At 34.5% G+C, this 25,875-nt stretch overlaps 5 protein-coding genes across 20 annotated transcripts in view; 2 read left to right on the top strand and 3 right to left on the bottom strand.

Moving 5' to 3' along the window:
* LOC110837553 (phospholipid-transporting ATPase IF-like) overlaps window positions 1-2,266 on the bottom strand; it is a 50,344-nt gene extending 48,078 nt beyond the window's left edge. The window contains exon 1 of one of the 2 annotated variants that reach the window (XM_022079792.2): window positions 1,649-2,266. The gene's annotated coding sequence lies outside the window, so the exon portion shown is untranslated. The other variant, XM_022079791.2, reaches the window with a different exon arrangement.
* A 137-nt stretch (window positions 2,267-2,403) lies between these two features.
* LOC110837554 (uncharacterized) lies at window positions 2,404-10,182 on the bottom strand. Of its 6 annotated transcripts, none has more exons than XM_022079802.2 (5): window positions 10,069-10,182; window positions 8,952-9,210; window positions 7,284-7,445; window positions 6,560-6,667; window positions 2,404-4,877 (listed from the first exon to the last, which is right to left on the bottom strand). In XM_022079802.2, exons 2-5 carry the CDS (start codon window positions 9,200-9,202, stop codon window positions 4,115-4,117), a joined length of 1,284 nt encoding a protein of 427 aa, XP_021935494.1. In that variant the 5' UTR covers window positions 9,203-9,210; window positions 10,069-10,182; the 3' UTR covers window positions 2,404-4,114. The 6 variants fall into 6 exon arrangements, with proteins under 6 accessions (XP_021935494.1, XP_021935489.1, XP_021935495.1 ...); XM_022079797.2 differs by having other exon boundaries at window positions 9,552-10,175; XM_022079803.2 differs by having other exon boundaries at window positions 9,700-10,174.
* Window positions 10,183-10,251: 69 nt separating this feature from the next.
* Window positions 10,252-11,499, top strand: LOC110837557 (peptidyl-prolyl cis-trans isomerase NIMA-interacting 4). The gene is made up of 3 exons (XM_022079806.2): window positions 10,252-10,512; window positions 10,628-10,747; window positions 11,318-11,499. The coding sequence occupies exons 1-3, from the start codon at window positions 10,411-10,413 to the stop codon at window positions 11,474-11,476; spliced, it is 381 nt and encodes a 126-aa protein (XP_021935498.2). The 5' UTR covers window positions 10,252-10,410; the 3' UTR covers window positions 11,477-11,499.
* Window positions 11,500-13,162: 1,663 nt separating this feature from the next.
* Window positions 13,163-16,870, top strand: LOC110837555 (uncharacterized). The gene is made up of 4 exons (XM_022079804.2): window positions 13,163-13,307; window positions 14,569-14,748; window positions 15,651-15,816; window positions 15,963-16,870. Exons 1-4 carry the CDS (start codon window positions 13,163-13,165, stop codon window positions 16,354-16,356), a joined length of 885 nt encoding a protein of 294 aa, XP_021935496.1. The 3' UTR covers window positions 16,357-16,870.
* Window positions 16,871-17,386: 516 nt separating this feature from the next.
* On the bottom strand, window positions 17,387-25,835 carry LOC147874813 (L-selectin). 10 transcript variants are annotated; one of them, XM_087342799.1, is made up of 7 exons: window positions 25,818-25,832; window positions 25,465-25,626; window positions 23,280-23,549; window positions 21,622-21,753; window positions 20,297-20,476; window positions 19,506-19,671; window positions 17,387-18,371 (listed from the first exon to the last, which is right to left on the bottom strand). In XM_087342799.1, the coding sequence occupies exons 4-7, from the start codon at window positions 21,740-21,742 to the stop codon at window positions 18,167-18,169; spliced, it is 672 nt and encodes a 223-aa protein (XP_087198925.1). In that variant the 5' UTR covers window positions 21,743-21,753; window positions 23,280-23,549; window positions 25,465-25,626; window positions 25,818-25,832; the 3' UTR covers window positions 17,387-18,166. The 10 variants fall into 10 exon arrangements, with proteins under 10 accessions (XP_087198925.1, XP_087198930.1, XP_087198923.1 ...); XM_087342804.1 differs by lacking the exon at window positions 25,465-25,626 and having other exon boundaries at window positions 25,818-25,835; XM_087342797.1 differs by lacking the exons at window positions 25,465-25,626; window positions 25,818-25,832 and adding an exon at window positions 25,670-25,811.
* Window positions 25,836-25,875: the final 40 nt, after the last annotated feature.

Below are 25,875 nucleotides of genomic sequence, written 5' to 3'. Positions count from 1 at the left end.
CATGAATATATTGATGTCGTGCGTTTATTGTGTACGAGACAGAATAAATAAATGTTCGTGGCAGAGAAATTAATGAAAGTACTTCTTTGCTTGTTTTGAAAACAGACACAAATGTGAGCAGAATAAATCTGGACCACAAAAATTATACTTTTAAAATATCATCAAAATATGTTGATTGTCAAGTCATAATCATCATTCTTCTCAAAACAATGCACATTCTAATGAACATATGGTGAACAATTTCGTGATCTTCACGACACAAGAAAAATAATAAAAACACTTTACGGAACAATCATTCATCAGTTAACTCCATACAATCTCTGCTTAAAAATAATTAACAAATATAATGAAAGAATTCCTTGCACCCTTCTTTAAAAAAGTAATGACTTTCCATATAACACTCTGACACATTTATATAGAACATGGGTTCTACATACTGCTTCACTGTAGCATTTTTGTTCATCACACAAATTTTCATATTTAAAAAATAGTCATAATAAACAGAACACACAAATTAAATAGTCCTTAGTTTTGTAAGTTTTACGTCAACTCCATGTGCACTCGTAGATGTTCCAACTTCACACTCCTGAACTACTATACCAATACACATGCTTGGAAACAAGGAACCTGGAGAGTCTATAGAGATCTAACACTTTCCTAAGCTGCTCAACTACTGGTATAGTTGTAAAGGTAACCATCATATAAGCTAGGAGAGTTAATGGGAGTGAGTATACCTTTAAGCATGTACTTGTAGTAGAATGTTGTAATGTCTATCTTCTGACCTTGATGCTTTCTGGTTAAACAAGTGATTGCTTCAACATGTAGATCCCTGTGTACTTCATTATACATTTGTTCAACCTTCGCTTGTGCCAAAACTTTTAATTTCAGTGCCCAGAACACGGTTAATTTAAAAATTCACTAAGCTTTTAAAAGCAGGAATAGGAATCAGACCAACTTCAAAATTGAGTATGTACTAGAGAAAAGAATAGCGATTGTTTGGTTGCAGGGATTCAATGGGATATCTCATTCTGAAATAGCAGATTCTTCTAAAGCTGCTTCTGTGCTAAACTACTGTGCCATAAAATTGTGTAGGGGGCTTGCGAGCCAATCTCCATGTACTTTATACATCAGCAGTAAGAGGTGAATGGTCATCTTAATGCTCCAGATAAATAAACTGATTCACTTGCAAATCATTCTACAAATCCAAATATCAATCATTATCCATATATCACTCTGAAGCAATGTCTGCATAAATAGAAAATAAAGACTTTAATGTGAATTTGTCATTAAATCTGAGCAGTTGCCTAAAATACTGCAATGCTTTGGCTAAGGATAACAACACTGTTTCTTGGTGAACTGGAGAGGAATGGGAAGGAAGTGGGTGTGGCCTATTATAACCATTCCTTGGCATGAACTGAGAACACTCACAGAAGCTTACACATGACCTCACAAGGATGACAAAGTTTAGAATCTGATAACTGAAAATTATCCAAGGTGATTAATACATAATGAATTTAAATAAAAAATACAAAATTTGTTCATAAGTCTGGGAAGTAGCATCTTTCAGTATAAAAAGGAACAATTTTCTTCTATTATATAAAACCCAATGTACCAAGTTACTGTCTTTTAAATAGTTACCTAGTATTACCTTAAAACTGCTTTGAAAATCTTCTTTTGGAAGATACACAGTACATTTCTTGTCAGAGTGACAACTGTAGTCATGCTATCTCAATTCACCACTGATGTTAGAGAAAGAAAACAACCTTTTCTACTTTAATACTAGTGACATAACAGTACAGTTCACTTTTGTCAAAGACTAACTAAAGCTACGATAAAACTAAGGAAACATCATTGTATGTCATATATGAGCATTAGCAGGTTTAAAATCAGTAGGAGGAAGAGGAAAAGATGACTGTAGCACGTGTGGAGAATTATTCCCCTCCCCCACTCAACACAGCAGGTAAGAATGGCATAAAACAGTTCTCCTACAATTTGAGATAATGGTGGGGATAAAGCAGGGGAAGTGACAGAGACAAACAAGGAGAATAAACATGAGCTCACACATGACGTTCAAAACTCTAGGTGGTGTAACTGCTGAAGACAGTAGTTTGTAACATGTGAAAGAGCTTGAGTAGAGCTGAGCAGAAATGCTATATTAACCTACAATCTGCTACAAATCCTGTTCTGGAGGTCACACTCTCCCCACCTTCAAGACCTTCATCCTTCATTTCACAACAAAACCTGAAGCAAGGACTTCAAATCAAGGCCAAGGTCATTAAAACCAACCATAAAGCCTACACACCTATAAAATGTATGATTATGTCTCTTGAAAATTGCAATGACTGGGGGTCTTGGAACTCCAGAAACTACTAACATACAATGACAAAAAAAATATGACAATGATTAACCAATTAATTGTTTACTTGCACCTTGTCACAGTGGCTACATGATCTAAAGCATGTATAATCTTGGATCACATGAACACTGAAACTGCATGCACAAATCTCACTCAGGGCTGTCATGGTCTGATCCCCATCCATGGGGTTCTACCAAACACCTTACAGTGTTCAAAGTTCAGAATAAATTCTGAATCAGAAGGGGCCATATAAAACTGAAGAATTATTTACGTGCTAATTAATTTCAGTCACTTAAAATTAACAATGATGACACTGATTTCATATTCAGAATGCATAATTTAGCTTTAAACAATACATACATTTCCCACATCTATACTTTTAATGTCATCTATTACAGTTCTTAACTTTCAACTTTAGAATATGAGTTATGACAGGTATCACCATCCATCAGACTTCCCAATGCCTAATTGGAAAGACTGAAATGTTTCTAAATTAAGAACCCTGCAGCAAATGGAAAAAACTAGAAATTAACATAAGTTGTGAGAGATATACAAATAGGTACAAAGTATAAAACATATAATACCACAAATGATAATATTAATAAACATTTTGAGTTGAAATGGATAGTTGTAGATGTTCAAACATATATATATATATATAAGTGTTGTGCTACAGATGGTATAGTGACTGGCTAAAGACTGGATGACTGGGATTTGATTCCCAACGAAGGCAGAGGATTCTTCCTCTCGCCTCTGCGTGCAGACCAACTCTGGGGCCCACCCAGCCTCCTGTCCAATGGGAATCAGGGCCCTTTCCCAAGGGTACAGAGTGACCAAAACACAACACTGACCACTCACCCCATCTAGTTCTGAGGTTAAGAATGAGTAGGAACTATACCTCCTCTCCCCAGCAAGCACCTACATGGTGTATAATGGGACAGCTTTACTTTTACTTTGTGATACATTTTTGCCTTTAAACATTCTTTTCAAAAATGCAAAATACGAGGGGAAAATATGGGTTATGTGTCTGTCTGCAGGTTACAGTTCCGAAAATACCAAACATGTTTTGATAAAATGTCTTGTTATTAGGTGTACACACCATAAGTTGTTGGATGAATTTAATTTTGGCCTATGTTGATTCACTGTTACTTTATAAGAAGCTCATACCAAAATGCTGTTTTCCTTAAAAACATTCTTCATATAAAGTGTTGGTATGTAACACAAAATACTATGAAAAATAAAATCAAGAACTATGTTTTGAAAGAAATAAATGAAAAACACAAGCATCATGGATGGAATATTTGCAAGCCTTTAAGACAGGATGACAATGGGGATTCAGTTCAAACAAAATGGACTGCAAAAGACCTGAAGTGATCCATAGTGCCCACATATAAGATCAAGCGAGGTTATATTTTGTGGTTTAATTAGCTGATTTATTTTATTTTTTTGAAGTAATGTTTGTCAACTTATGTCATAATATATATGTATTAATATTCTGATAGAATTCTTTATTCATTGGAAAACTGTAGTCCCCTCTCAGATTCACTAAACAAAATTTTGTACTTATTCATTCAGGATTCTTTTCATGAACTACTGCTGTGACATATCATCAATGTTTTTATGACTGTCATCATCTAAATTTTCAGCAACAATCTTCTTATTATCATGAACACTGTTGTTACCATCACTATCAACAATGCTATTGTTATCATCACCTCCAACATCATCAGCACTGTCATTATGGCCGACACCACAATTTCAATCATCAACACAATTCCTACCACCATCATCACCATCATCATAACTAGTTTCAGTACCTTCATCTTCAAGTTCAATTGCCTTGTATTTTGAAAAATCATCATCACTGCTTCTAGTAACCTCATCTTCCAATTCAATTGCTTTGTAATGTGAAAAATCACCATTGTCATCATCACCACCATCCTTATTATTACTAATAACTTCATCTTCTAATTGAATTGCTTTGTATTTTGAAAAGTCATCACTATCACCACTACCATCAATCACCTCACCTTCTAATTTAATTGCTTTGTATTGTGAAAAATTATCATCTAATTCAATTTCTTTATGTTGTGAAAAATCATCACTATTATCACTAATGTCATCATTAAATTCAGTATTATCCTGTGTGTCCATTTCTATACCCTGTTTACATCTGTCATCTTCCTCAATGTCATCACCATTATCTTCTGTCTTCAACTGTGAAAGAGTGGTTTCTATCATCTCACCAAGACGTTTAGATGTTACAATAGTCTTCTGTTTTCTTGCAGAAGAAACTTTAATTTTTGTAAGGGAATTTGATGTTAAAATAGACTTTGGAGAAACATCCTTAGAGATTCTGATAAGATTATTTGTTTTCTGTTCTTGTTTTAACAAATCATGTGCATGTAAATAAGATTTAGAATAGAATACAGAAACACTCCTGTCTCGAACTTTATGAACATTGGTGCTAGAAATAATGGCTTCCATCTCATCCAATGTTTTGAATCCAATGCGGGCTCTTCTGCAAACACATCAACATATCAAGGAATATCATCCATGTACTGACAATGAAAAGACACTTATTACAATGTAAATAATTTTAGATGGCTGTCTTCTGGAGTGTAACACCATATTATCTGGTAGAATTTCACCCATGTTTCAGAGATCTTTGCTGTCTCCATAATAAGGGTGCATCCCAGTGATGGGGGCAGCAAGACCTCTGAAACAATTCAAAATTTCTACCAGACAAAACAGCGCAACAACTCATAAGACATCCATCTTCATACTTTGTGCTTTGAAAACCTCAAATCCCAAGTAATTTTACCTGAATGTACTAAACACCACCCTTCCTTTGACATTTCAATCACACATAAAAAAAATGATGGATGTTCTTAAGTTTTGTAATTTTCTCAAAAATATTCACTTTTGAATTCTAACAGCACTACCAGTGCTAAATTCATATCATAATCTATTTTATGTGTAAGTGGTCATCCACTTTTATTGCTATTACATCTATAAGTTTGTATTTTTTTAACTGTTGTTTTTATTTTAACAGATTAAAATTATACATTTATTTGGTAAATGAATATACTGAAGTGCATTTACAGCAAAGCTCGGAAGACAGATTCATATGATAATTAACTATATATTTATTAATCAAATTGTGATACTTTCAGAAAAGAGATGACAATCATTTTACTTTAGGAGCAATTTTTTGAAACCTTCTTCCTCTTCACAGCCCTTACACAGTAAAATGGAAAATCAAAATATTTATTTAAACTAGTCTGACATCTACACGAAAAACATATAAATTACTGAATATCCTGCAACACCAATAAAAATATTAAAAATGTATGTTAGAGAAATTAATCCTATGAATGAACTGTATCCCATTTTAAAAAGCATACATTACATTCAAACCATATTTTAATGTCCATACTCCTGGAAAAGGCCTAATTAATTGCCAGAAAATAGAACAGTGAATATAACCGACCATGACTTTGACTTTTCCCTTTACGCATGCGTGCACGAGCACACACACATGCACAAATATGTGATGTCCACATACTCAACATATATCTAATTGGCAAATGCGATTGATAGAAACATGTTTATTATTTTGAAACTTAATATAAGATATAATCATCTTGGCATATATTTGCACAGGTTAACTCAAGTAATGAAATAATATTACTTATTTGTACAATGCAACAATTCCAGCAGTTACTTAAGATCCATTAGAGACGTCAAGGATCACTCTGCACGGGCATTTCAGAGTCTATTTAAAACTTTCTTTTAATAATGGTCTTCTGGGTAACACTGTGTAATCCTATAGATAGTTACAAATGTTTTAGAGGTGGTAAGTTCCTCTGAAATACTGGTTACTACCTACAAGTCTACAGTATCATAACCCACAAGACCATAATAAAAATCTTCACAACAGTCAAAATCTCAAAACTCATACAGCCCAACAAATGCCTCATGGACTAGGATAATTATGAAATCCTTAACCAATTATTAACTCCCAAACACAAAGCAGCAGTGGTATGCACTCACTGCATTTGCAATGTTCATTATATAATTATGGATTATCTCAGTACCAACCACGTAATATTTCTTAAACCAATTTCACTTCTTTCTTTAAAGATTATGATTCAAAAATGTTTAATCTCATTCAATCACATATCAGTCAATAATACTTACAATGATCCTCTTTTCTTTGGCGTGAACATGCGTACATTTGCACAGCCTGGAAATGCTGAAGTAATTTCACTCTCTGTCACATCTTCTGGTAGATTCTTCACATATAGTCTGTAAATATAACATATACTCATGTATATAATCTATGTGAAAGAACAAAATATATTCCCTATTCCACAAGGCTTATGCCAACAAAATAACAGCAGACTTCATCAAGGACTCGACAAGAAACATAAGCAGACTTCATAAAAGGTATTTCAGAACTGTGTGCTAAGTATCTGGGTTATGAAAGAATATGACAGTTAACAGAATTAAGAAATTTAAATGATAAACTATATATGTTTATTAATCATATAATAATTAAAACAAAGAAGGTGAGATGTGTAGGACAAAAAGCATGCACAGGGAAGTGAAGAAATGCTTATATATGACATTTCAATCAAAAATCCTGAAAGTTAAGACCAGAAGAAGGCCAAGGTTAGATCAGATGATATGTGGACTAAAATCAAGTGCCTCAGGACAGGGCCAATGGTCAGCTTTCATGAATGAGGTAATAAAACCTCAGGATTCCAAAACAGCAAGAAATTTCTTTAAGCAGCTGAATCACCTTTTGTGTGTGTTGGAACACCTTACATCCATAAAAATTAGCACCTGAAATATTTCTTTTTTGTGCAAAAGATATAAAATTAATAATCTAAGATAAATTTACAGTGCTATCTCAACTTACTTGTACAAATGTTGCTGCTTCTTACTCTTCTCTTCACGACTGTTTATCTTGAATTTCTTTGTTTCCATAACAATAAGTTGACCACCTCTTACTCTCTTCCTGTTCAGATCATTCAGAGCACATTTAGCAGCTTCTTCACTACTGAATCTGATATGGCACCATCTGAAATATCAAATGCTTTGTTTAACACAGTTTACAACATAGAAGTTTCCAAACTGCTGTTTATAAACAGGATGTATCACTTAATAACAATCTCACTTATAAGTCAGTTTCTTGCAAATACAACACTACAGCACAATCCCAATGCATTTAAAATAGTTTATATTTCAGTCAATCCTCATAGAACCTGATGGAGCTCTATGGAGAAACGTATCCATATAAAGCAAAAGTTAAACCTGCATAATTATTCAACACCAATTTCAAAATATGCATACACACCAGAACTAAATTACTGTACTTCTATATATGCTTAATTTGATTTAAATCAGATTTAGGAGGAAATACTAGACAGCAAATGATTCCAAATATTTTTCTGGCATCTAACAACTGTGATGCTTCATTTGCTGAAAGATTCAAATAATAAAATAGCAGACAAATAATAAGTTCAGGATTCAGGAGAAATTAATTACCAAAATGTGTAATATGAATTATATTAAAAGACATCCATGAACACGATGTACAAATACTCTTGACCTCTTACTTACTGAGAAACACTAATTTTGAATTTATCCCATGCCTGTTAATATATTGTGAAGACATGATTCTGTATCAGTGAACTTAATTTATAATATTTAAATTCCATTACTATCAGAGGAATTCTGTCATTTTCAACAAACACATTTTTTGTATTAAAGTAATTTGGAACGAAAAGTGGAAATTAAACAGATTCACAAAGTTCTTGTGACAATTAATGGCTCTTTCAAATGCACTGCACTAGAAATTTAAATACACACAACTAGCAACTGATGGTCCACTTTACCTTCCTGCCACAAACCATATTACACAGTAATAAGACAAGAATGAAAAGGTTTATTCAGAAACGTTCTTTGTAATGCTGCATTCCACATTAGTCTTATAGTTAATTAACCACATAAAACTATTTTTGACACAATAAATTAGCAATAGAGATGTTAGTCTACATGGCCAAAAATTATTATTTTATGCAATTTTATAAATATATACTATACTGTAAACTATTTCCTGTTACACATCAGAGTGAAATGTACTACACATTTTTCAAGCCCAAATTCTGAGAGAAATTTTTAAGATAATTTATATTTGGTTTCAGACTCATGAGATTAAAATGAATTGATAAAACAAAATTAAATTCACCACATAACTTTTAATGCATATTCCCAACATTTTATTTCATTTAAATCTATAAATTAATTTTGAATATGAAACATACACAGGGACAAACATTCTTATAATAGGTTAAATGTGTGCTTCATGTACAAAATGCATATTTAACAAGGCAGAAACTAATAAATTCAGAAACTAATACATTCATTCTACAATGTAATTAATAACATAGCACATAATATAACAACAGCAGGAACATCAAAGTAAGTTCTGATTAGCATAAAAGAGCTTCACTGAAAAAATTCATAAATACTAAAGTCTGCTAATAAAATTAGGCCTATGGCAGTACAAGCTACAAAATAATACCTTTTAATGCGAGGTTTAAATCTCACATCCTCTATACCAGGATGTAACAATTTCACTTCCAATTTATCTCTTACTCTGCGCGGAAATCGCACAAACAGTGTTCGACACTGATGATCATATATTTTTGTCTCTGTCTCAGCATTATCACTTTCCTTTACACTGACATTTGCAACAACTGATGATTTTGTGCCTGTTTTCTGATGATAAGTATGAACTACTTCTGTTTTTCTAGACATCTTTGCTTTCTGCATCAGCCACACTATAAGACAAAAACATTTAAATGGTATTAAAAAGGTACATACATCACTATGACAGTGAATTTCACAGTTCACTAGGATTCGTTACTTGAATAATAAGCAGTTAGAAATGTCAATGTTATTAATGTATAACTCGTTCTCTTGCTTTTTGACAAAAGGAAAGACTGAAGAAAAATTGTATCAGTGGCATAAACAGCATTAAAGTAAGCATATACTTTTATTACAAAAATAATAAGGCCAATTCTACCAATATCACACTATCCCATAAAACGTTTATCAGCACCCTACTTATAATTTAACTAGCAGAAACTTCAAACACCTTGCTAAACACCACGTGCACTACCTCTAAACAGCGTTCTGTGTTCTGCCCTAACTCTTGGAGCAAAGAATCTAGTCATCATGGAATTTCTTAACTACGTCACGATTTCATCAGAATTAATTAGATGGGATTACAAACGAGAGTTATTGTTCAGAATAGTACTTTACTTCACCTATTGAATATTCAGAAAAGTACAAGTTTAGTGCAAATTCAGTTACTGCATTTAAACGTTTTCGTCAGGCTTTATATGTGAAATTATGTGTATAAACCTTGGTCTCTCACATTAAGAGAACGTCACAGATTAAAAGTATTTTTTAGTTAAGATTTGCGAGTAAAAGTTTGGGATGAACAAAAATGTGAAGTGCACAATGACACCTGTTTGGTGAAAGAAAATATGAAATTTGAGATTTTCACAGCATAAAATATTGTTTTCTAATTTTCATTGTTGATTATGATTATGTGTAATCTTGTCGTTTGACTCCATGCAGCTTCAATAATTCCCTGAAGAAGAAAGCAATATGTTACTTCAAAATCTGATTACCACTTCAGCAGCTGCACGGCGTTATAACCCACACAACCATAATTCAGATGTTTTTATTTTGCTGGAAAGTATGATAGAACGTACTCATCTCCGACTCCATCCTTGACTGTAAGGATTTCTATTCTATTCATTTACCAGAAATCTCCGGGCTTTCACAACTTAAACATTGATTAATAGGTTGTTAGTTTAATACTCCTTGAAAAGTGATAATCATGGACTTTACAATAAAAGCAGACTTATGTACATTGCTTAAAAAGCTTACGTCTAGTGACAATCTGTGCTTGATACCAACTTCATCATACAGAATTTTATTGTATTGTAAATATTTTAATAAATTTGGTAATGGCGCCGAAGAAAAGTGGTAGTGCAAAAGGTGCGAAAGGAAAGAGTGAGGATGAAAGTAAAGGAGTAATGAAAGAAAAAAAGGGAGGTACAGCGGTCAAGGTTATTATAACCAATGTTAATTTTGGTTGTGCTATTTAGGTAATGCATGTAGCCTAGTCTTGTCTGCTCCTGCACCTTGTACGTGTATATACTTTAAAAGTATTTTGTATTTCAGGTTCGTCATATTCTGTGTGAAAAACAGACCAAGGCACTCGAGGCACTGGAGAAACTGAAGGGTGGAATGAAATTCCCAGAAGTTGCAGCTCAGTATAGTGAAGACAAAGCAAGACAGGGGGTATGGATCCCTTTATCCAACAGATACATATTGAAACCACCTAACTTCTGTTGAATAACTTTGTTCCAGCTTAGTTATGTATCATCAGAAAAGTAACGTGGTGATAATAAGAGGGTAGAGTGCTGTGAAAGATAGACAGACTTGATTCCTTGATCTCAGCAGAAGCTTCATTGATTAATAAAGTTAAATTCTTGACAGATTAGTTATTTATACAGGATTACAAGGCTAGCGGTTAGAACGCTGGCCTTGTAATCCTGGAGCCTCGGGTTCGATTCCCGGCGGTGCCCGAATTTATAACTTGTGTTGGGCAAGGCCGTGGTCTAGGCAACACGGAGTTTTCCTCCGGGGGCTTCCCCGGTTTCTCTGTGGCATCCCAACAATTACTCCATTCACACACAGAAGAAGGCAATGGCAAACCACTTTTGGATCATCTGCCAAGAACGTATATGAACAGGTCCCAGTCCGAGAAAAGGATGGAAGGATCCTGTTCATATGGACCTGTCGTCAGACAGAACACTAAATAAATACATAATAAAAAAAACTGATCTAAGCTGATGCTTGTTGTTTCAGGGTGATCTTGGTTGGATGACAAGAGGCTCAATGGTTGGACCATTTCAAGATGCAGCATTTGCACTTCCTGTTTCAACAGTAAACAATCCTGTGTACACAGATCCACCAATAAAAACAAAATTTGGTTATCATGTTATAATGGTTGAAGGAAAAAAATAAAGTTCTTTTATCATTTTTCATTATTACATCTTTGCTCAGTTGTAAAGTGTGAGACATTGTTGTTAAGTTGTAGGTTTATAATCTGTTTGTCCAAGTGGGCTGCTTTTTCTTCCCTATTCATTCATTTTTATGATATATTGATGCTGAATAATCATACCAGTTGATTCTTTTTCCTTAGATTATCACTTCTGACATTGCTGCTAGAACTATTTTGTCAGTTGGCAAGGCATTGTTTTAATATGTACTTTTTTTTCATGGCTTATGTCTCATTGGGTGGGACATAGGACTAGAAAGATTTATTCCGTATGTCATTGAAATCAAACCTGGATGAGCTTTCATTTGTATAGTCTGTTTCTAGCAAAAGGAGCATTTGTTACACAATTTTCCCGCTTCATAATGTTAACTTAGAAAGAAGCAGATAAAATATACTCTATTTCATTTAACACTTGACCATACAATAAGACAGTGTGGAAGATTCAAATGTAACCATTTTCTTTGATTGACCTCTTGCTCTTAAGCAGTGAGAAACACATACTGAACTAAATTTTAGTAAGCCAAATATATAAGAACATATTTGTAGATGTTGATACACACTGCAATCAATGGAGTGGCTCACTTATTTATAGCCACAGATTAACACTCGTTAGCTTACAACTTTAATCTCTTGTGTATTGGTTATCACTCAGTCATTAAGATGATAATCCAAGAAACTTAAAAACAGTGGTGGAAAATCTTCCTGAATGTTAAATATCAGTGTACAAGAAAAATCAAATATAATAATACTGTTATACTGAAATTTGTACACTTTGATCAAATGGGTGCCTTTTTTTTTATTCCTTTCCACTTTCAGATACAAAAGAATGGGAAGTTGTACTATATTTTGGAATTTATATTTCCAAAATTCATTCTTTGCAATTATCCCACCCTGATTGGTTTTAATGTTTAACAAAGATATTTATTGATGATTGAGGTAATCAGCAGTACTGAACTAGAAGCATGTATTATTTCTCACTGATTCAAGCTTCATGATACTGACCAAAATTAAAATCAACCAGTAGTTTCTAGTGTAGACCTCAATACCAGATTTTATCAAAATCTACTAAATAGTTTCGGAAATGAAACATGCAGATGGGCACAACTTACCCATTATGCTTTCACTACATCTAAATAATGGAATATATTAAACTAGTGTACAGAATACATTTATTATTAATTGCAGGAATATGTACCTCATGGTCATTAAAAAAGGATATTAGCATATTTTACTTCCAGAATTCACTCTCTATGGTGGACAGAAAAGTCTCATAACAAATTCATAATGGGACTCATACAATGAATTTCATATTTCACATATCATTTACTACATAATCAACTTATTTAGGGCATTATAAATTATTGTATGTTTTGATTCCTATGCTGCAACCTTTAACTCAGAATCTAGCAAATCATTATCTGCATAGCAGAAAAACTTCTGTCAGTTGAAGCAAATAAGGAAATGTGTTTTAGTATTCAGTTATCTTTAAAATGTTCTTACATTATTTCTTTGCTATCTCAGACACTCCAAGAGAGACAGGTTGAGAAACTGCTAATGTGCCTTGATGACAGTCTCTAATCCATGTTTTGAACTTCTAATGAGGTTTGACTTGTAAGATATGCACAGTGTATAAATTGTTCTTTTGGTTGTTTATGAAGTATTTTGCAGGATACAGTGTCTGTCACACATTCACTATGTGGCTAGTAGTAGGCACTGCCCTGCTACTGGCTGCAGCTGTTTATACATTAGAAAATAACAATTTAGATCGAAGAATAGATCCTTATGCGTGTGCTAACCGTAAGTATTTTATGGAGTGTTCTCATAACTATAACATGCTTAATAAGTTTCCACTTTCAAACTTATGGCCAAGGTCAAACTGCATTTGTAGTCTTTTCTTATTTCATATGTGCAACAATTTTGTTACATTTATTACATTAACTCATATTTGGTATATTTTCCTCAGCAGGTAAGTGCCCACATATGATCATTATATACACATCCATTTATTTCTAACATTTTAATTTCTCTAGTTAAATGTATTAAAAATAAATTAATTCTCACTGGCTAGGTTATGTATACAGGCAGTGAACTGTAACTGAGTAGGCAATGGTCTGTGATCCTCAATGATTTAATGACTTAAAGAATACCAACATAGAATCAACTTGGTAAAAGACAAGATTGGTAGAGTACTTGCAGATTTCCACATTAATTTAAATGGATGGAAAAAATATTTAGTCAAGTAGTAAAGGCATGTATGTTGAGCTAATGACATGAGATCTATTAGCAACTGATAATATAACTATTTACATTCTACAGATCCTTCATAGGCCTAAGCCAAGAATGTAGAACATGTCACAGCACAAATACTATCCTGAGCCCAATGAATCCAGGTCACACTTCCCTAAGATATTTCAATATCCTTCCATCCATGCCAAGGTATTCCAGGTGGTTTCTTCCCCTCACACTAAAAAGCTATCCTGTTACATGCCATGTAGTTGCTCTCGGGGAGAGAAAGTACAGCTCCTCATTCTCAACCTTGGCACTACATGGTGGGGTGAGTGGTCAGTTTCACCCTGGCTGTGCTTTACTCCTGGGGGAAAGGACCCCTGATACCCACTGGACAGGAAGCTGGGTAGGTCCCAGAGGCAATCTGGATGCAGAAGCTAGAAGAAAATCTTCTGCCTGCTGGGGATTGAACTCTAATTGTCAGCCTGTATTCAGTCACTATACTGACTGAGCTACTTGGCTCTTTCCCCTAATACTTCCCAACCAAAATTTTGTACACATTTCTCTTCTCCCACCCCAATATGTGCAACATGCTTCACCTATAACATCCTCCTTAACTTGATAAAACAGACAATAAATAAGCAGCTAAATCAATTCAGTACTGTTTGTGGGCACTCTGGTTACTTTAATTTTTGGTCAGTGGAAACATATGTTCATAAGATTTAACATTATAATGAACAATTTCATTGTTTCAGTACAGTCTATTTTAAAGCATATGTTCTGAATATTCATTTACAAATTCCAGCTTCCAATGTGTCACATTGTCTTTCAGGAAACATTCATGATCATTTTAATGATCATGGCTACCTGTTCACCTGGGAAGATCGTAAGACAGAACACCTTGAGCTCAACTGGTCGGAAGCAAGGGAGTTTTGTCGAACTAGATGCATGGAATTAGTTAGCTTAGAAACAAAGGCAGAAAATGAATTTGTAAAAGAACACATTTATAAAGGTTAGTAAACAAATTAAATTACATGCCAAAGTGCAAGGTCTATTTTTACATCACTAAACTCTAGCTAGACATCATCCTACTAAGTTCAATTCTAAGCTGGTTCAACCAAGTTTTCATTATCCAAATTTATTTCTGTAATATCCACTGTCATATTCCTACCACGTCTGTCTCTCTTTCCAAGAGTTTTACTACTATCGATAGAAAATAAGCTAAATCAAATTCTAATTTAGTATATGTATGCTATTCTTAAGATATTTCTTCATTCTTATCCAGAGGAACTGTATCCGATTTGAGTGGTTTCATTGGATGATACAGGTTTATTAAAATAAAGAGTGAAAACCTTATCTGCAAACCCGGGAGGTTGGATGTATTTATAATAAGGGGATAAGTTGTTGAATAACCTATATATACTTGATGAGCCGATATATATTATTATGTGCTGATTATATTTGCCCTGCTGCTCCAAGGCACCTAGATATCAAATAGTTGATTGTTTTTGTGGCATAGTGACATGTTTGGCATTCAAGATTGCTTTGCAGATTTACCTTTATCATTTGGAGACAGGGGACCCTTCCACTATGGAACTGCTGGATAGACTGTAACTCCCTCCTAAATGGTTTAGCAGTATGCTAAAGTGACATATGGCCATCTGAATTGTATGTCAAAACACAAAGAAAATAAAGGTTAAATATGTAAGGTTTATAGTTATTAATTGCAATTACTTGTTCCTGAAATTCAGTCATGAAACACCCTTTCAGAGAATATAATTATATTTGACCTGTCTGGGACTATTTAATGATTATGAAGGAATAAGCAATTGTTTCTTATGTGACATTGGTGGGTATCTCAATATTAAGTGCTGTATAATTTTGCATGAAGTTTGTAAATCTTGTGAGTTGCAGGTCATATTCGATACACCTGGACAAGTGGACACAAGTGTAATTTTGCAGGATGTGATCGACATGATTTGAAACCAATAAATGTATATGGATGGTTTTGGACTGGTTCTCTTCAAAAAATGTCACCAACTACCAACAGGATAGATACAGACTGGAGTGAATATGGGGGGTAAGATTACATGGTATTAATATCTCAATGGTTTCTGAAGCAAGCTATTGCTCTCTTCCATGCAGATATTCACAAAGTTAAAAGTAGTTAGGTGATGAAATCCAAGTTACCATGTGAAATGTAACATAGTAATCATTATTCCATAGCATTGGACGTCCTCAGCCTGACAACCGTGAATACATCCAAGGTGGAGCTGAGGAAGAATGCATGGCTATCCTCAATGACTTCTATGATGATGGAATCAAATGGCATGATGTTGCATGTCATCACCGGAAACCATTTATATGTGAAGACAGTGATGTTCTCCTGTATTCTGCTCATTTACCGAATAAAGAACAACAGTATGAAGTACCAAATCCATATACACAGTATCAAACATCAACTACCACAAGAAAGACTCAGGTTGAGCAGGAGCCGCAACCTCCAGATCAACATGATATAAACATGGGTTTAGCCAGCAATGAAGAAAATGGTGGTTTAAACCCTCAAAAGGATAATACAGACAAAGATGCACAACATATGAGCTTGCTTATTGAATAGCATGACAGACATGAAAAGAGGTCACCTTAATAAATCAAAGCACCCATTCTTCTTCATGATTCACCAACACATTCAACATTTGGGTCATAAAAAAAGAAATACAGGAATTGAAATGTAAGACCAAAAATACATTATGGGAAAAAAGTGAAAATCTATTAGATTCTTATGGCAGCAAATATGAAGATTAATGTATTTTTGGATGTTGCACTATGTAGCATGGTATAAGTTTACCGACATTTCAGAGGTGCTTGCTGCCTCCATCATAAGATGGAGCTCCTGTCCACATTTCCTGCACTTGTGTCTTCCAAGAGGGCCATGACATTTAGCTGCTGTCTCATTGTACCATGGCCAGTTAGCAACCATGTTACCAGCTTGCATTCTTTCCTGTCCAGACCAACAGGCCCCTAGACAGTTTATCCAAAGGCCTTCCAATTAAAGGTTTTTATAATACTTGATAGTTACATGTTTTTTCTTCTCAGCTCCAGAAAAGAATAAAATTACTTTTTAAAATAAATTCAGTATTGTGTTTGTTCTCCTGCTATTTTTAAAGTGGTTAAATCAAGGATGTTATGATAGGCTGGTCTCACAGCTCAGAGAGGACAGGAAAACACATACAGAACCTCTTCAAGGAACACAACTAAGACTGCTGGATAATATTAAAATTGATCTAAAGGAAGGTTTTGGTAATGTTAACTGACTCATGATTGGGTCTACTCACAAGGTTCTGAATTAGTGATGTTGAAGGGAGTGGAAATGCACATGTATTATTAGTTATAATTCAGAGTATAACAGTGTATTGCTTATAGCTGGCAGATACTAGCATCTAAACAGAAAAATTAGTTTAGAGACCTGTTCTTATAATATTCTATCACTTCACTATCCAATAATAGTTGTTGATGAACTGCCAGCATTATTAATGCAAATACGGAACTTAACTACAATTGGATTCTCCACTGGTCTGTATTATTACTTTTCAACTCAATTACAGTGAATAATTTAAGAGTTCACTGTGTCAGATTAATAGGAAACGTTTGCAGTTTATACTCTTCCATTTATTCCACATGCACTCATCTTATAGTGCTCTTCTCATGAGAAGTACACATTCATTCAGAGTGAGAATCAGTAATAGTTATGTTTATCTTTTAGTGGCAAACTTCAAAGACCCAACACAGAAATTTCCACTGAACCACTGTTTTCCATTTTCTTATTTTAAGTTCTTTTTAAATTAATTTCTCAAGTTTTAATTGTTCAGGAATGACCCAGTCTTTCAGCTCTACCACCAGGGAGCAAGTGCAGCAGTATGCATGTAATAATACAAAATAATGGACATACCAGATAAGAATACTGATCTGATCAACACTGGCACTTTATGCATTTCTTTTTCATCAGTCTAATGGATCTTGCCAATATGAAACTTAACACATGCTCAAGCAATTACTAGTGTCAAAATACCAGTCTTGCATTGTTATTATCAGCATTTAACATTTAGACAACTATAATATGATGACCAATCAGAGCTGTTGCCTGATATAAAGATATAAATTCAATCTTAATTATGCTTGCTATGGCCAAATATAGTAAAAGGTAAGCATTTTGAAAAGCTAAACATTTCACAAAAAATAATCTTTTGGCCCAAGTAACCATTTTAATACTATTAGAACAATTCTTGCATAAACTTATACCAAATCTGAAGTTTTAGTTCTCATTATAACTGCTTGACTTAAAAGAAATGCCCAAATTTTCTAAGAACTGGAAGATTAATATCACATCCTTGATAAATTACATCTTGTTGAAAGCCTCTTGACTTTGTTTATACACGAAGATTTGGATTTGTGAAACGAACATACTTCAGCAAAGATTCACTCTCCTCACACACAAATGGTTTGCGATGATGGCAAGCAACATCATGCCAATGAACACCATCATTATAGAAATTGTTTAGTACAGCTAAACAGTTCTCAGGAGCTCCATTTTGTTGGATGAACTCACGGTTGTCTGGCTGAGGTCTCTTAATTCTGTACAACAAAGTAGTGTTTGCCAATTATTAAGCATTCTGTAGAAACATGCATTAAATAAAGATCTTCCAGGGGACTATACCTTTTGCATCCTTGCATATTTTTCCATCACACACATTGCAAGAAGAATATGGATGAAATGTGCTATCGAAAGTGTACATTAAAACTGTTGAGCAAATTTTAATATGATCAAATAAGTCAACTGCAACATCCATCTTACAGCAGTGTAAACAAAGATTAATATGGTTCTCTTAAATAAAGTTCTATTTTCTTTTTAAATTACTGAGTTACAAATTTTACTGATAGACTTCAAATGACAATTTAAAGCTTACATTCATACATTAAACAGATCAATATAATGCCCCTTCAACCAAACATTACTTCAGAAAGGATGTAACAAAAGCTTTAAACCACTACACAAATTTGCTTATGTTGAATTTTTTTTTTTATATTTTGAGAGTAAAAATTACTGGATCATCATGAACTATTCAGCGTTTAGGCCATATGGCCTGTTCCTAAATTCTTTCTTGAGATTTCTTCGAGTAATTAGTAGTCCCCTATGAGCCGGGATAGCTCAGTCAGTATAGTGACTCGCTACGGGCTGGATGGCCGGGGTTCAATCCCCGACGGGGGCAGAGAATTTTTCCTCTAGCCTCTGCGTCCAGACCGGCTCTGGGGCCCACCCAGCCTCCTCTACAATGGGTACTGGGGTCATTTCCCGGGGGTAAAGCCGGCCGAGGCGTGATGCTGACCACTCACCCCCATCTAGTGCTGAGGTCAAGGAAGAGAGGAGCTATACCTCCACAAAAAAATTAGTAGTCCCCTGGTTTGGTTACCAGCCAGTCATAGAGCAAGTCCAGTAGCAGGGTTGCTGCCTTACAGCCTCTAGTCAGGCATTATGAGGTAATATTTTCCCAACCTCAATGGGATGGTTATACCGCCATGACTTGGTTGCCATTGCCTTGTTAGTGTAAACAGGGTGCACCACATGAAGGTAAGGATGGCAATTAGATAGGAGAGGCTATGAGTTGCACATCACTAGCCCTTACTACCCCCCCCCCTTCTCTCTCTCTCTCTCTCTCTCTCTCTCTCTCTCTCTCTCTCTCTATATATATATATATATATAAAACTTACCCTCCAGTTTCACTCCAGTCATTCTGGGCACGATTATTGGTGGGGGGTAGTTTCTTAAGTTCAGCAGTCCAGAACCAACCATTAATATTCAGAGGCTGTAGATCAGGTCTGTTACAACCCTTGAAGTCACAAAGGCGACCACTTGTCCATATATATTTTACATTGCCTAAACCAAACATAATAAAAGTGTGTTAACACATAATCATTTTTAAATGCAACCACACAATGGAAATTATAATCATGACAATGATTATAATTATCAAATATTAACTTTACAAAATTATGTTCACATCCCACCTAATGTTAGTATGATAGCTCAAACATTCAATATAAAAATCTTAGGATAATCAACTGTTTGTATTTAACTGAAAATCAATCTCCGTTCTCATAAAAACAAGCTTGAAAGTACATGAAAGGTCTAGACATGTATCATTGGACTGAAATGGTAGTAAGAAATCCCTATAAAGTGATCCTTGTGTCTACAGAGGTAACTCTGTGGTAGGGGGTGAATGGTTAGCTTCACATTGAACCAACTTTCATCCTTTAATAGAGATTCTAGTACTCTTTAGACGGGAGTCTGGGTGACCATCGCTAATATTGAGAATATGCTGAGGAAGAAAAAAATTAATTTCCCTACGGGGAATCAAATCCTGGTTGAGCAAGCCACATCCATCATTTTACTGACTGAACTATCATGGCTTACAATACATCCTTTTTTCAAGAACACTGCTCTTTCACCTAGACACATACCTGTAATGGTTGAACCATCAACATAATAATTCTGACTTTACCTTCAACTATACGCCTCTTTATGAACTCATTCTCAGTACTTGTCTCCAGGCTTACAAGGTCCATGCAACGCTGCCGGCAATAATTCCGACCACCCAACCAATCCTCTTCTACTGAGGCAGTGCGTGGGTCCTTCCATGAATAGAAGTATCCTTTTCCATTGACTTTCTCATGGATGGTTCCTGTAATTGAATTTAATATTAAAACTAATTTATTGATTGTTGATATTTTTCAGTAATATAAAAACTCTGCATCCTTAAAATATGTTTCTGGACAATTTATTATTCCACATAAGCCTGTCTATTCACAAAACTCAGAGAAATGTGTGCCTCAAATATATTACTATCCCAAATTCAATTTTATATATAAATAATCCTTTAACTGCTGATGATGAACGCAAACTCTGTTTAGATTCCAACATTGTGTTCCTAATTCTAAAAGCAAGTGTGTATTTCAGCTTCATTATCAGGCAAGACTTTTGTTTTGCTTAAGAGACTTTTGATAAAGAGCAACTAGTACTATGAAAGAAAGGTGTCCTCTCCAGCCTTTGAGCAAACACCAGAAATATGCAGTTTGACTCATAAAAAGACATTTACTTCATCTGATCAAGTAACAAAAGTCAAACAGTTGGAGCCAACTTCATTACAGTTCAATATCTATGGCACCTGCAGGAAAATGGAGCAGAAATGCCAGGCAATTTATCAGCATAAAGCAGTCAAGTTTTATCAAGAACTACATTATTCATATTGGTAGCAATAATTATTGTGACTGGTTTGTTCGAATATATACACCATCAACATAATAAATTATTTGCATGATTACATTTCATTCAGAGGGAAAAATTTCTTCACACACTTCAATAATTAGTTGCTGAGAGCTGTGCTGTATCTTGAATCAACAGAATATCTAAATACTGTAATCTGCACACAAAGCATTTTCAAAGCAAACAATCAGTGAAGCCAGTGCAGAAATTTCTTCCACCTGGATACCAATCATTAATGAAAAAGTGACCCTTTTTCAGATTCATTATTAAGTTGTATTAAAGCTGTTAGCACTTTACAAGTCAATATTATTAGAATGCTAACAAATCAGTATTATTATCATGAAAAATTCTACTTGTCAAAAGCACTCAGTTTTATGGTTTTTAATTTCTAAATTGAAAACAGTTAACTGTGCTGGTCCACTAATTATGCAATAGATGTGGCAAACTGCAACAACAGTCTGATCTATTAACTCTATGGAACAGTCTTTCTTGAGAAGCAAAGACTCTACCTCCCATCACAACTTCAGATCACTTATTTTTAGTAACCTATAAGTATTCACTTACTCTGAGCACATAAGACAGGTACTGGAGGCTCAAGAATACGACCAGCAGGCCTTGGGGGACCCTGGAACTGGCCATGGGCAAGAGCTATGTAAAAGGCTGCTAATATGAGTTTCCACAGCATATTTATCCAGTCTGAAATAAAAATACTGTTTCGATCTTACATCATTTGGATAGGAAGCTGGTACTGATTCAGATACTGTCCAAGAACAAAACTGCTTGTGAATTATTGCACATCACTAAATACGAGCCATTAATGCCAAAAATATTTTTGGTTCTGGATAATTTAAAGTGAAAGTAGTTTCTTTCTCTATCAGTGTTATGACCTTGTAAGTGAGCACATTACCTTACTTTAATAGCAACTTTTCAAACATTCTTGAATTCTTTGGTGATATTTTCTTGTCTCAACCTTACCATTTACACATTAAATAAAAAAATACACCAATACAAAATATGACAGATTACAAAAAAAAATCTTGTTAGGTTCCATAAAAGCAGGGAAATTTTTACTGTCAGCTTGTCAAGAAGGACTGTACTCAATGGAGTTAGGCAATCCAAACCTAATATGTACAGAACTTCATATACCACACTCTTTAACTGTTATTTTCTTTGTGAGTTTGAAATTTCTAAGTTGAACATAACATTCCACAGAATGCAACTGGGTAGGAATGTAAGGGGAAAGCACAGCAAATCCCCAGGTTTACAGGGGGGGTGGGGGGGGTGGGGGGGGGGGGAGGTGACAAGCAAGTTATAACACAAACACCAAATGCTCAGGACATTATTGATGAAAGTTAATAAATTCCTACAGTTAGCTTCAAGATTCTTATAACAAAACTGAATTATCACATTCATTATAGAACCTTGGGACAACATTTTTCACTGATAGGTACACACTAGACCACACCAACTCACTTTATTGAGTTTCTATTACAGTAAACAGAGATTAAGATAGGCAAAAATCATTTACAACATGTGAATTAGGTGTGAACTTTGGCTTGAAAGAAAACTAACTTCTATGACACCCCACACAATTCTGGCTGCAGAGAAAATCATAAAAAAATCTGTCAAACATATTACCAGTTTTAGAAATTATATCATTGTTCTGGCATTGATTCAGTAAATAACTAGACTAATTCCACAGAGCAGAATCCAAACCTTCTTGAGAAACTAATAATCACTCAGCTACCCAAGAAATTCCACACTTTTTAAAGAACATGAAAGCTCATTACAGTGTTCAAAGAACCTGCCACTGATTCCTTTCCTGAGAAAGATGAATCCAAAGAACACCCTCACATTTTAATATTATCCTTTTATCTAAGCCTAGGGATCCCAAATGGTTATGTCCTTCAGATTTTCTGCTGAATTTTGTATGAATTTCAATGTATTCAACATGTAAATTACAACTGAACAAACTACCTAGCTCATTTTTAAATGGATATTATGAACCTTTGGTAGTTGATGTAATAGCATTTAATTCAACAAATTTGTATCAGATATTAAATGTTATGTGAAAATATGACTTCAATACACAGGTACTCATGAGTAATACTTTCTCTGTGACAAGAAATCTGTATCACAATCTTTTCTTTTTCCTACAAATCAAAGCAAAATACAATTAACTATGCCAATAATAAAAACAAGTTTCATGATGTGCTACTCACCTAGGTTATATCCAATATGGAATTTTGTTCCTGGTTATCATATTTATATAGCTTCTGTTGTTTACTCTTGTTGCTATTTCCAACATGCTTACAGTTTTTGGCCTTGGTGAAAGTATGGAACAGATAAACAGTTAAGCACCATTCCATGTAGAGAGAGATACATGCTAAAAGCTATGTGATAGCTTCCTCATTCACAAACAAATCATTTCAACATTCTGAAGAATCTGAAAACAGGACAACTGCTCCTGTTTGACCCTCTTAGTGGTTTACCTGAAAAAGATGTGCTATCTATATTGCATCAAAACATTCGAAACAGAGCACCTTCCTTTCCTGTGTCAACTTTCCTTCATTTTCTTGACTCTAGGGCTTAAGTTCTATTACAGTATGTATTACATATATTGCAATACATTTTTGAGGTATCATATACTACATAAACTTCCAAACAATAAGTACCATGAATCACTAACAAAAATATAAATGAGAGTAGCTTGCAAATCCAAACTTCTTCAAACATATTAATGTGTGTTTATGTGTAAATAATTAAAATTATTTGAATATAGTACTGATAAAACTGACATTTAACTACATGTTATTAAATACATATTATTCACAACAGAGCATAATGCAATAATTAACAAATTTAGGCTTCATTAATGAAGAAAGATTTGTAAAGAACTGCACAATAAATCTAGATTGCTGTTGTTCCGTGCCTCTACAAGCCAGTTGTGGGTCTTCGCCACCTCCTTTTCGGAGCTTTCCTAGTCTTTTGAAGTGTGCATCTGTGACTAGTGAGTGACCAGCCCACTGACTCTGCACAATTTCTACTCAATCCTGATTTGTCTGCTAGAGCCATCTTGCAGTGAATCAGGAAGGACTTGGGTGAGAAATGGTGGCTGAATTTTGCTTACAAAACATCTCATCTCATAAGTAAATAAAGAAACTGATGAAATTCTAATTAAATTAAATTTTAATTTTGGTTGGAAATCCTTCTGGAAAATTACTACTGTGCAGACCAAGAAGGAGATGGGAGGATAATATCAAGATGGTTCTAAAGGAGGTAGGCTGTGAGGATAGAAAATGGATGGAGTTCGCTCAGGATCATGTCTGGTGGCAGGCTTTGGTGTTGGAACTGTGGGTTCAGCTACCAGGGAGTTAGTTACTTAGTTATACTTTCTACATACAAAATAAACTTTCTCTTACTGATATAATGTTGTTGCCACAATCAGTGACAGTGAGAGTAGTGAACAAGGGAAGGGGGAAAGGGGGTCAGTGCTATTAATATACAGAAGCACAAAAGATTATGGTACATCAAAGTTACCTGCATAAACACACACTCTGGCAATACTGATTTACAAGCACTTAGATACATTCCTATCAATACAAAATACATCAAATTATCCTTTGTTTCAATATTCTGAGGGTTATGTTTAAAATTCATCCAGGAATAAAAGTATACAATAAATTACCAAGTCAAATTAGGAAAGTGGATAAAATGAGTACATTCAAAAACGAGCTGAGGTCCTACCTATTACTACGTACATTTTATTCGATAGATGAATACATGTCATGTAAATCAGAAGAGTGTATTTGAGTAGGAGCATTTTATGAATTGTATTTCTATTGATAATATTGATAAAACTTGTAACATGTATTTGAAAGATGTATCCTATGTCAATGTTTTGACCAAGTAGGATGAATAAAATTGAATTGAATTGAATAGTAACTGGTTTGTAATCCAATTTCCTATTTTTCTTCTAACCAGATTTGTTCTATGGAAGATACTGTGTTCTAACCTCAGCCAGAGACTTGATTTCTGCGATCTTCCTCAGTTTCTCCAAGAAAATAAAAGGACAGTGCATAAACATTTTGACATATAATTGTGAACTAAACAATATTTATGATATTATAAGTAGGGTGGATCAGGTACTAATGTGAACAGTGTTAACCAAGTGTTGCAGATTAGTACATAACACTAATGAAAATACTGCAAATTATTTTTGTAATCCATAAGATCATCTATGTTCCTGATGATTATTTGCAGTTAACTTTATTTCAAGCTTCCCACTATCTCAACTGAATGTTGCCAATGACCCAAACTTCTGACCAGAAGGAAGAGCCATAAGGTAATTTCAATGACACAGGCATAATGAAGCAACACTCAGTGTGATCACTGTACAGACAACACTCATCAGATCTGAAGATTAAGAGGAACTGCATCATGACACTCTTGAGTACCGCCCTGATGATGGAGGCAGCGAGTACCTTTGAAACGTTACAAAACTTCTACTAGACTATACGGTGTTACAACGCAGAAGTTAACGGTCTACTTCCTCGCCGCCGTGAGAATCTGAAATCATACATAACTAACTGCAAAATTTCATAGCCAGTACCTTTTACGGTTGTTATACGTACAGAGGTACCACTAGTAAAAAGTGCAAGGAAAATCAATGTCATGTATCTTCCGCCACAGTTGTTCATACTATCTGTGGGCAGAACTATTCGTTATACCAACCATACATAACCTGGTTACGAACATACCATATCACCATGGTTGAAAACATGCATATCACAGAGTGCATAGCAGATTACAAAATAT

Source organism: Zootermopsis nevadensis, unplaced genomic scaffold, assembly GCF_977971745.1.
Source record: "Zootermopsis nevadensis isolate Lab colony 2312 unplaced genomic scaffold, Znev_1.0 Znev_ptg000004l, whole genome shotgun sequence".
Classification (NCBI taxonomy): Eukaryota; Metazoa; Arthropoda; class Insecta; order Blattodea; family Termopsidae; genus Zootermopsis; species Zootermopsis nevadensis.
This window is presented reverse-complemented; position numbering and strand designations above follow the sequence as displayed.

Bases quoted from the DNA above. Each gene is read 5' to 3' on its own strand.
- LOC110837554 (XM_022079797.2), bottom strand. From the start codon at position 9,609: ATGATGACTAGATTCTTTGCTCCAAGAGTTAGGGCAGAACACAGAACG. The intron at 9,211-9,551 runs GTAGTGCACGTG...TTTGTCTTATAG, and splicing joins ACACAGAACGCTGTTTAGAG to TGTGGCTGATGCAGAAAGCA. The intron at 4,878-6,559 runs GTAAGTATTATT...ATGTGTTTGCAG, and splicing joins CCAAAGAAAAGAGGATCATT to AAGAGCCCGCATTGGATTCA.
- LOC110837557 (XM_022079806.2), top strand. From the start codon at position 10,411: ATGGCGCCGAAGAAAAGTGGTAGTGCAAAAGGTGCGAAAGGAAAGAGT. The intron at 10,513-10,627 runs GTTATTATAACC...TTTGTATTTCAG, and splicing joins AGGGAGGTACAGCGGTCAAG to GTTCGTCATATTCTGTGTGA. The intron at 10,748-11,317 runs GTATGGATCCCT...TTGTTGTTTCAG, and splicing joins AAGACAAAGCAAGACAGGGG to GGTGATCTTGGTTGGATGAC.
- LOC110837555 (XM_022079804.2), top strand. From the start codon at position 13,163: ATGAAGTATTTTGCAGGATACAGTGTCTGTCACACATTCACTATGTGG. The intron at 13,308-14,568 runs GTAAGTATTTTA...ATTGTCTTTCAG, and splicing joins TCCTTATGCGTGTGCTAACC to GAAACATTCATGATCATTTT. The intron at 14,749-15,650 runs GTTAGTAAACAA...TGTGAGTTGCAG, and splicing joins AAAAGAACACATTTATAAAG to GTCATATTCGATACACCTGG.
- LOC147874813 (XM_087342804.1), bottom strand. From the start codon at position 21,742: ATGCTGTGGAAACTCATATTAGCAGCCTTTTACATAGCTCTTGCCCAT. The intron at 20,477-21,621 runs GTAAGTGAATAC...ATTCAATTACAG, and splicing joins ACCTGTCTTATGTGCTCAGA to GAACCATCCATGAGAAAGTC. The intron at 18,372-19,505 runs GTAAGTTTTATA...TTTGTTGTACAG, and splicing joins GACTGGAGTGAAACTGGAGG to AATTAAGAGACCTCAGCCAG.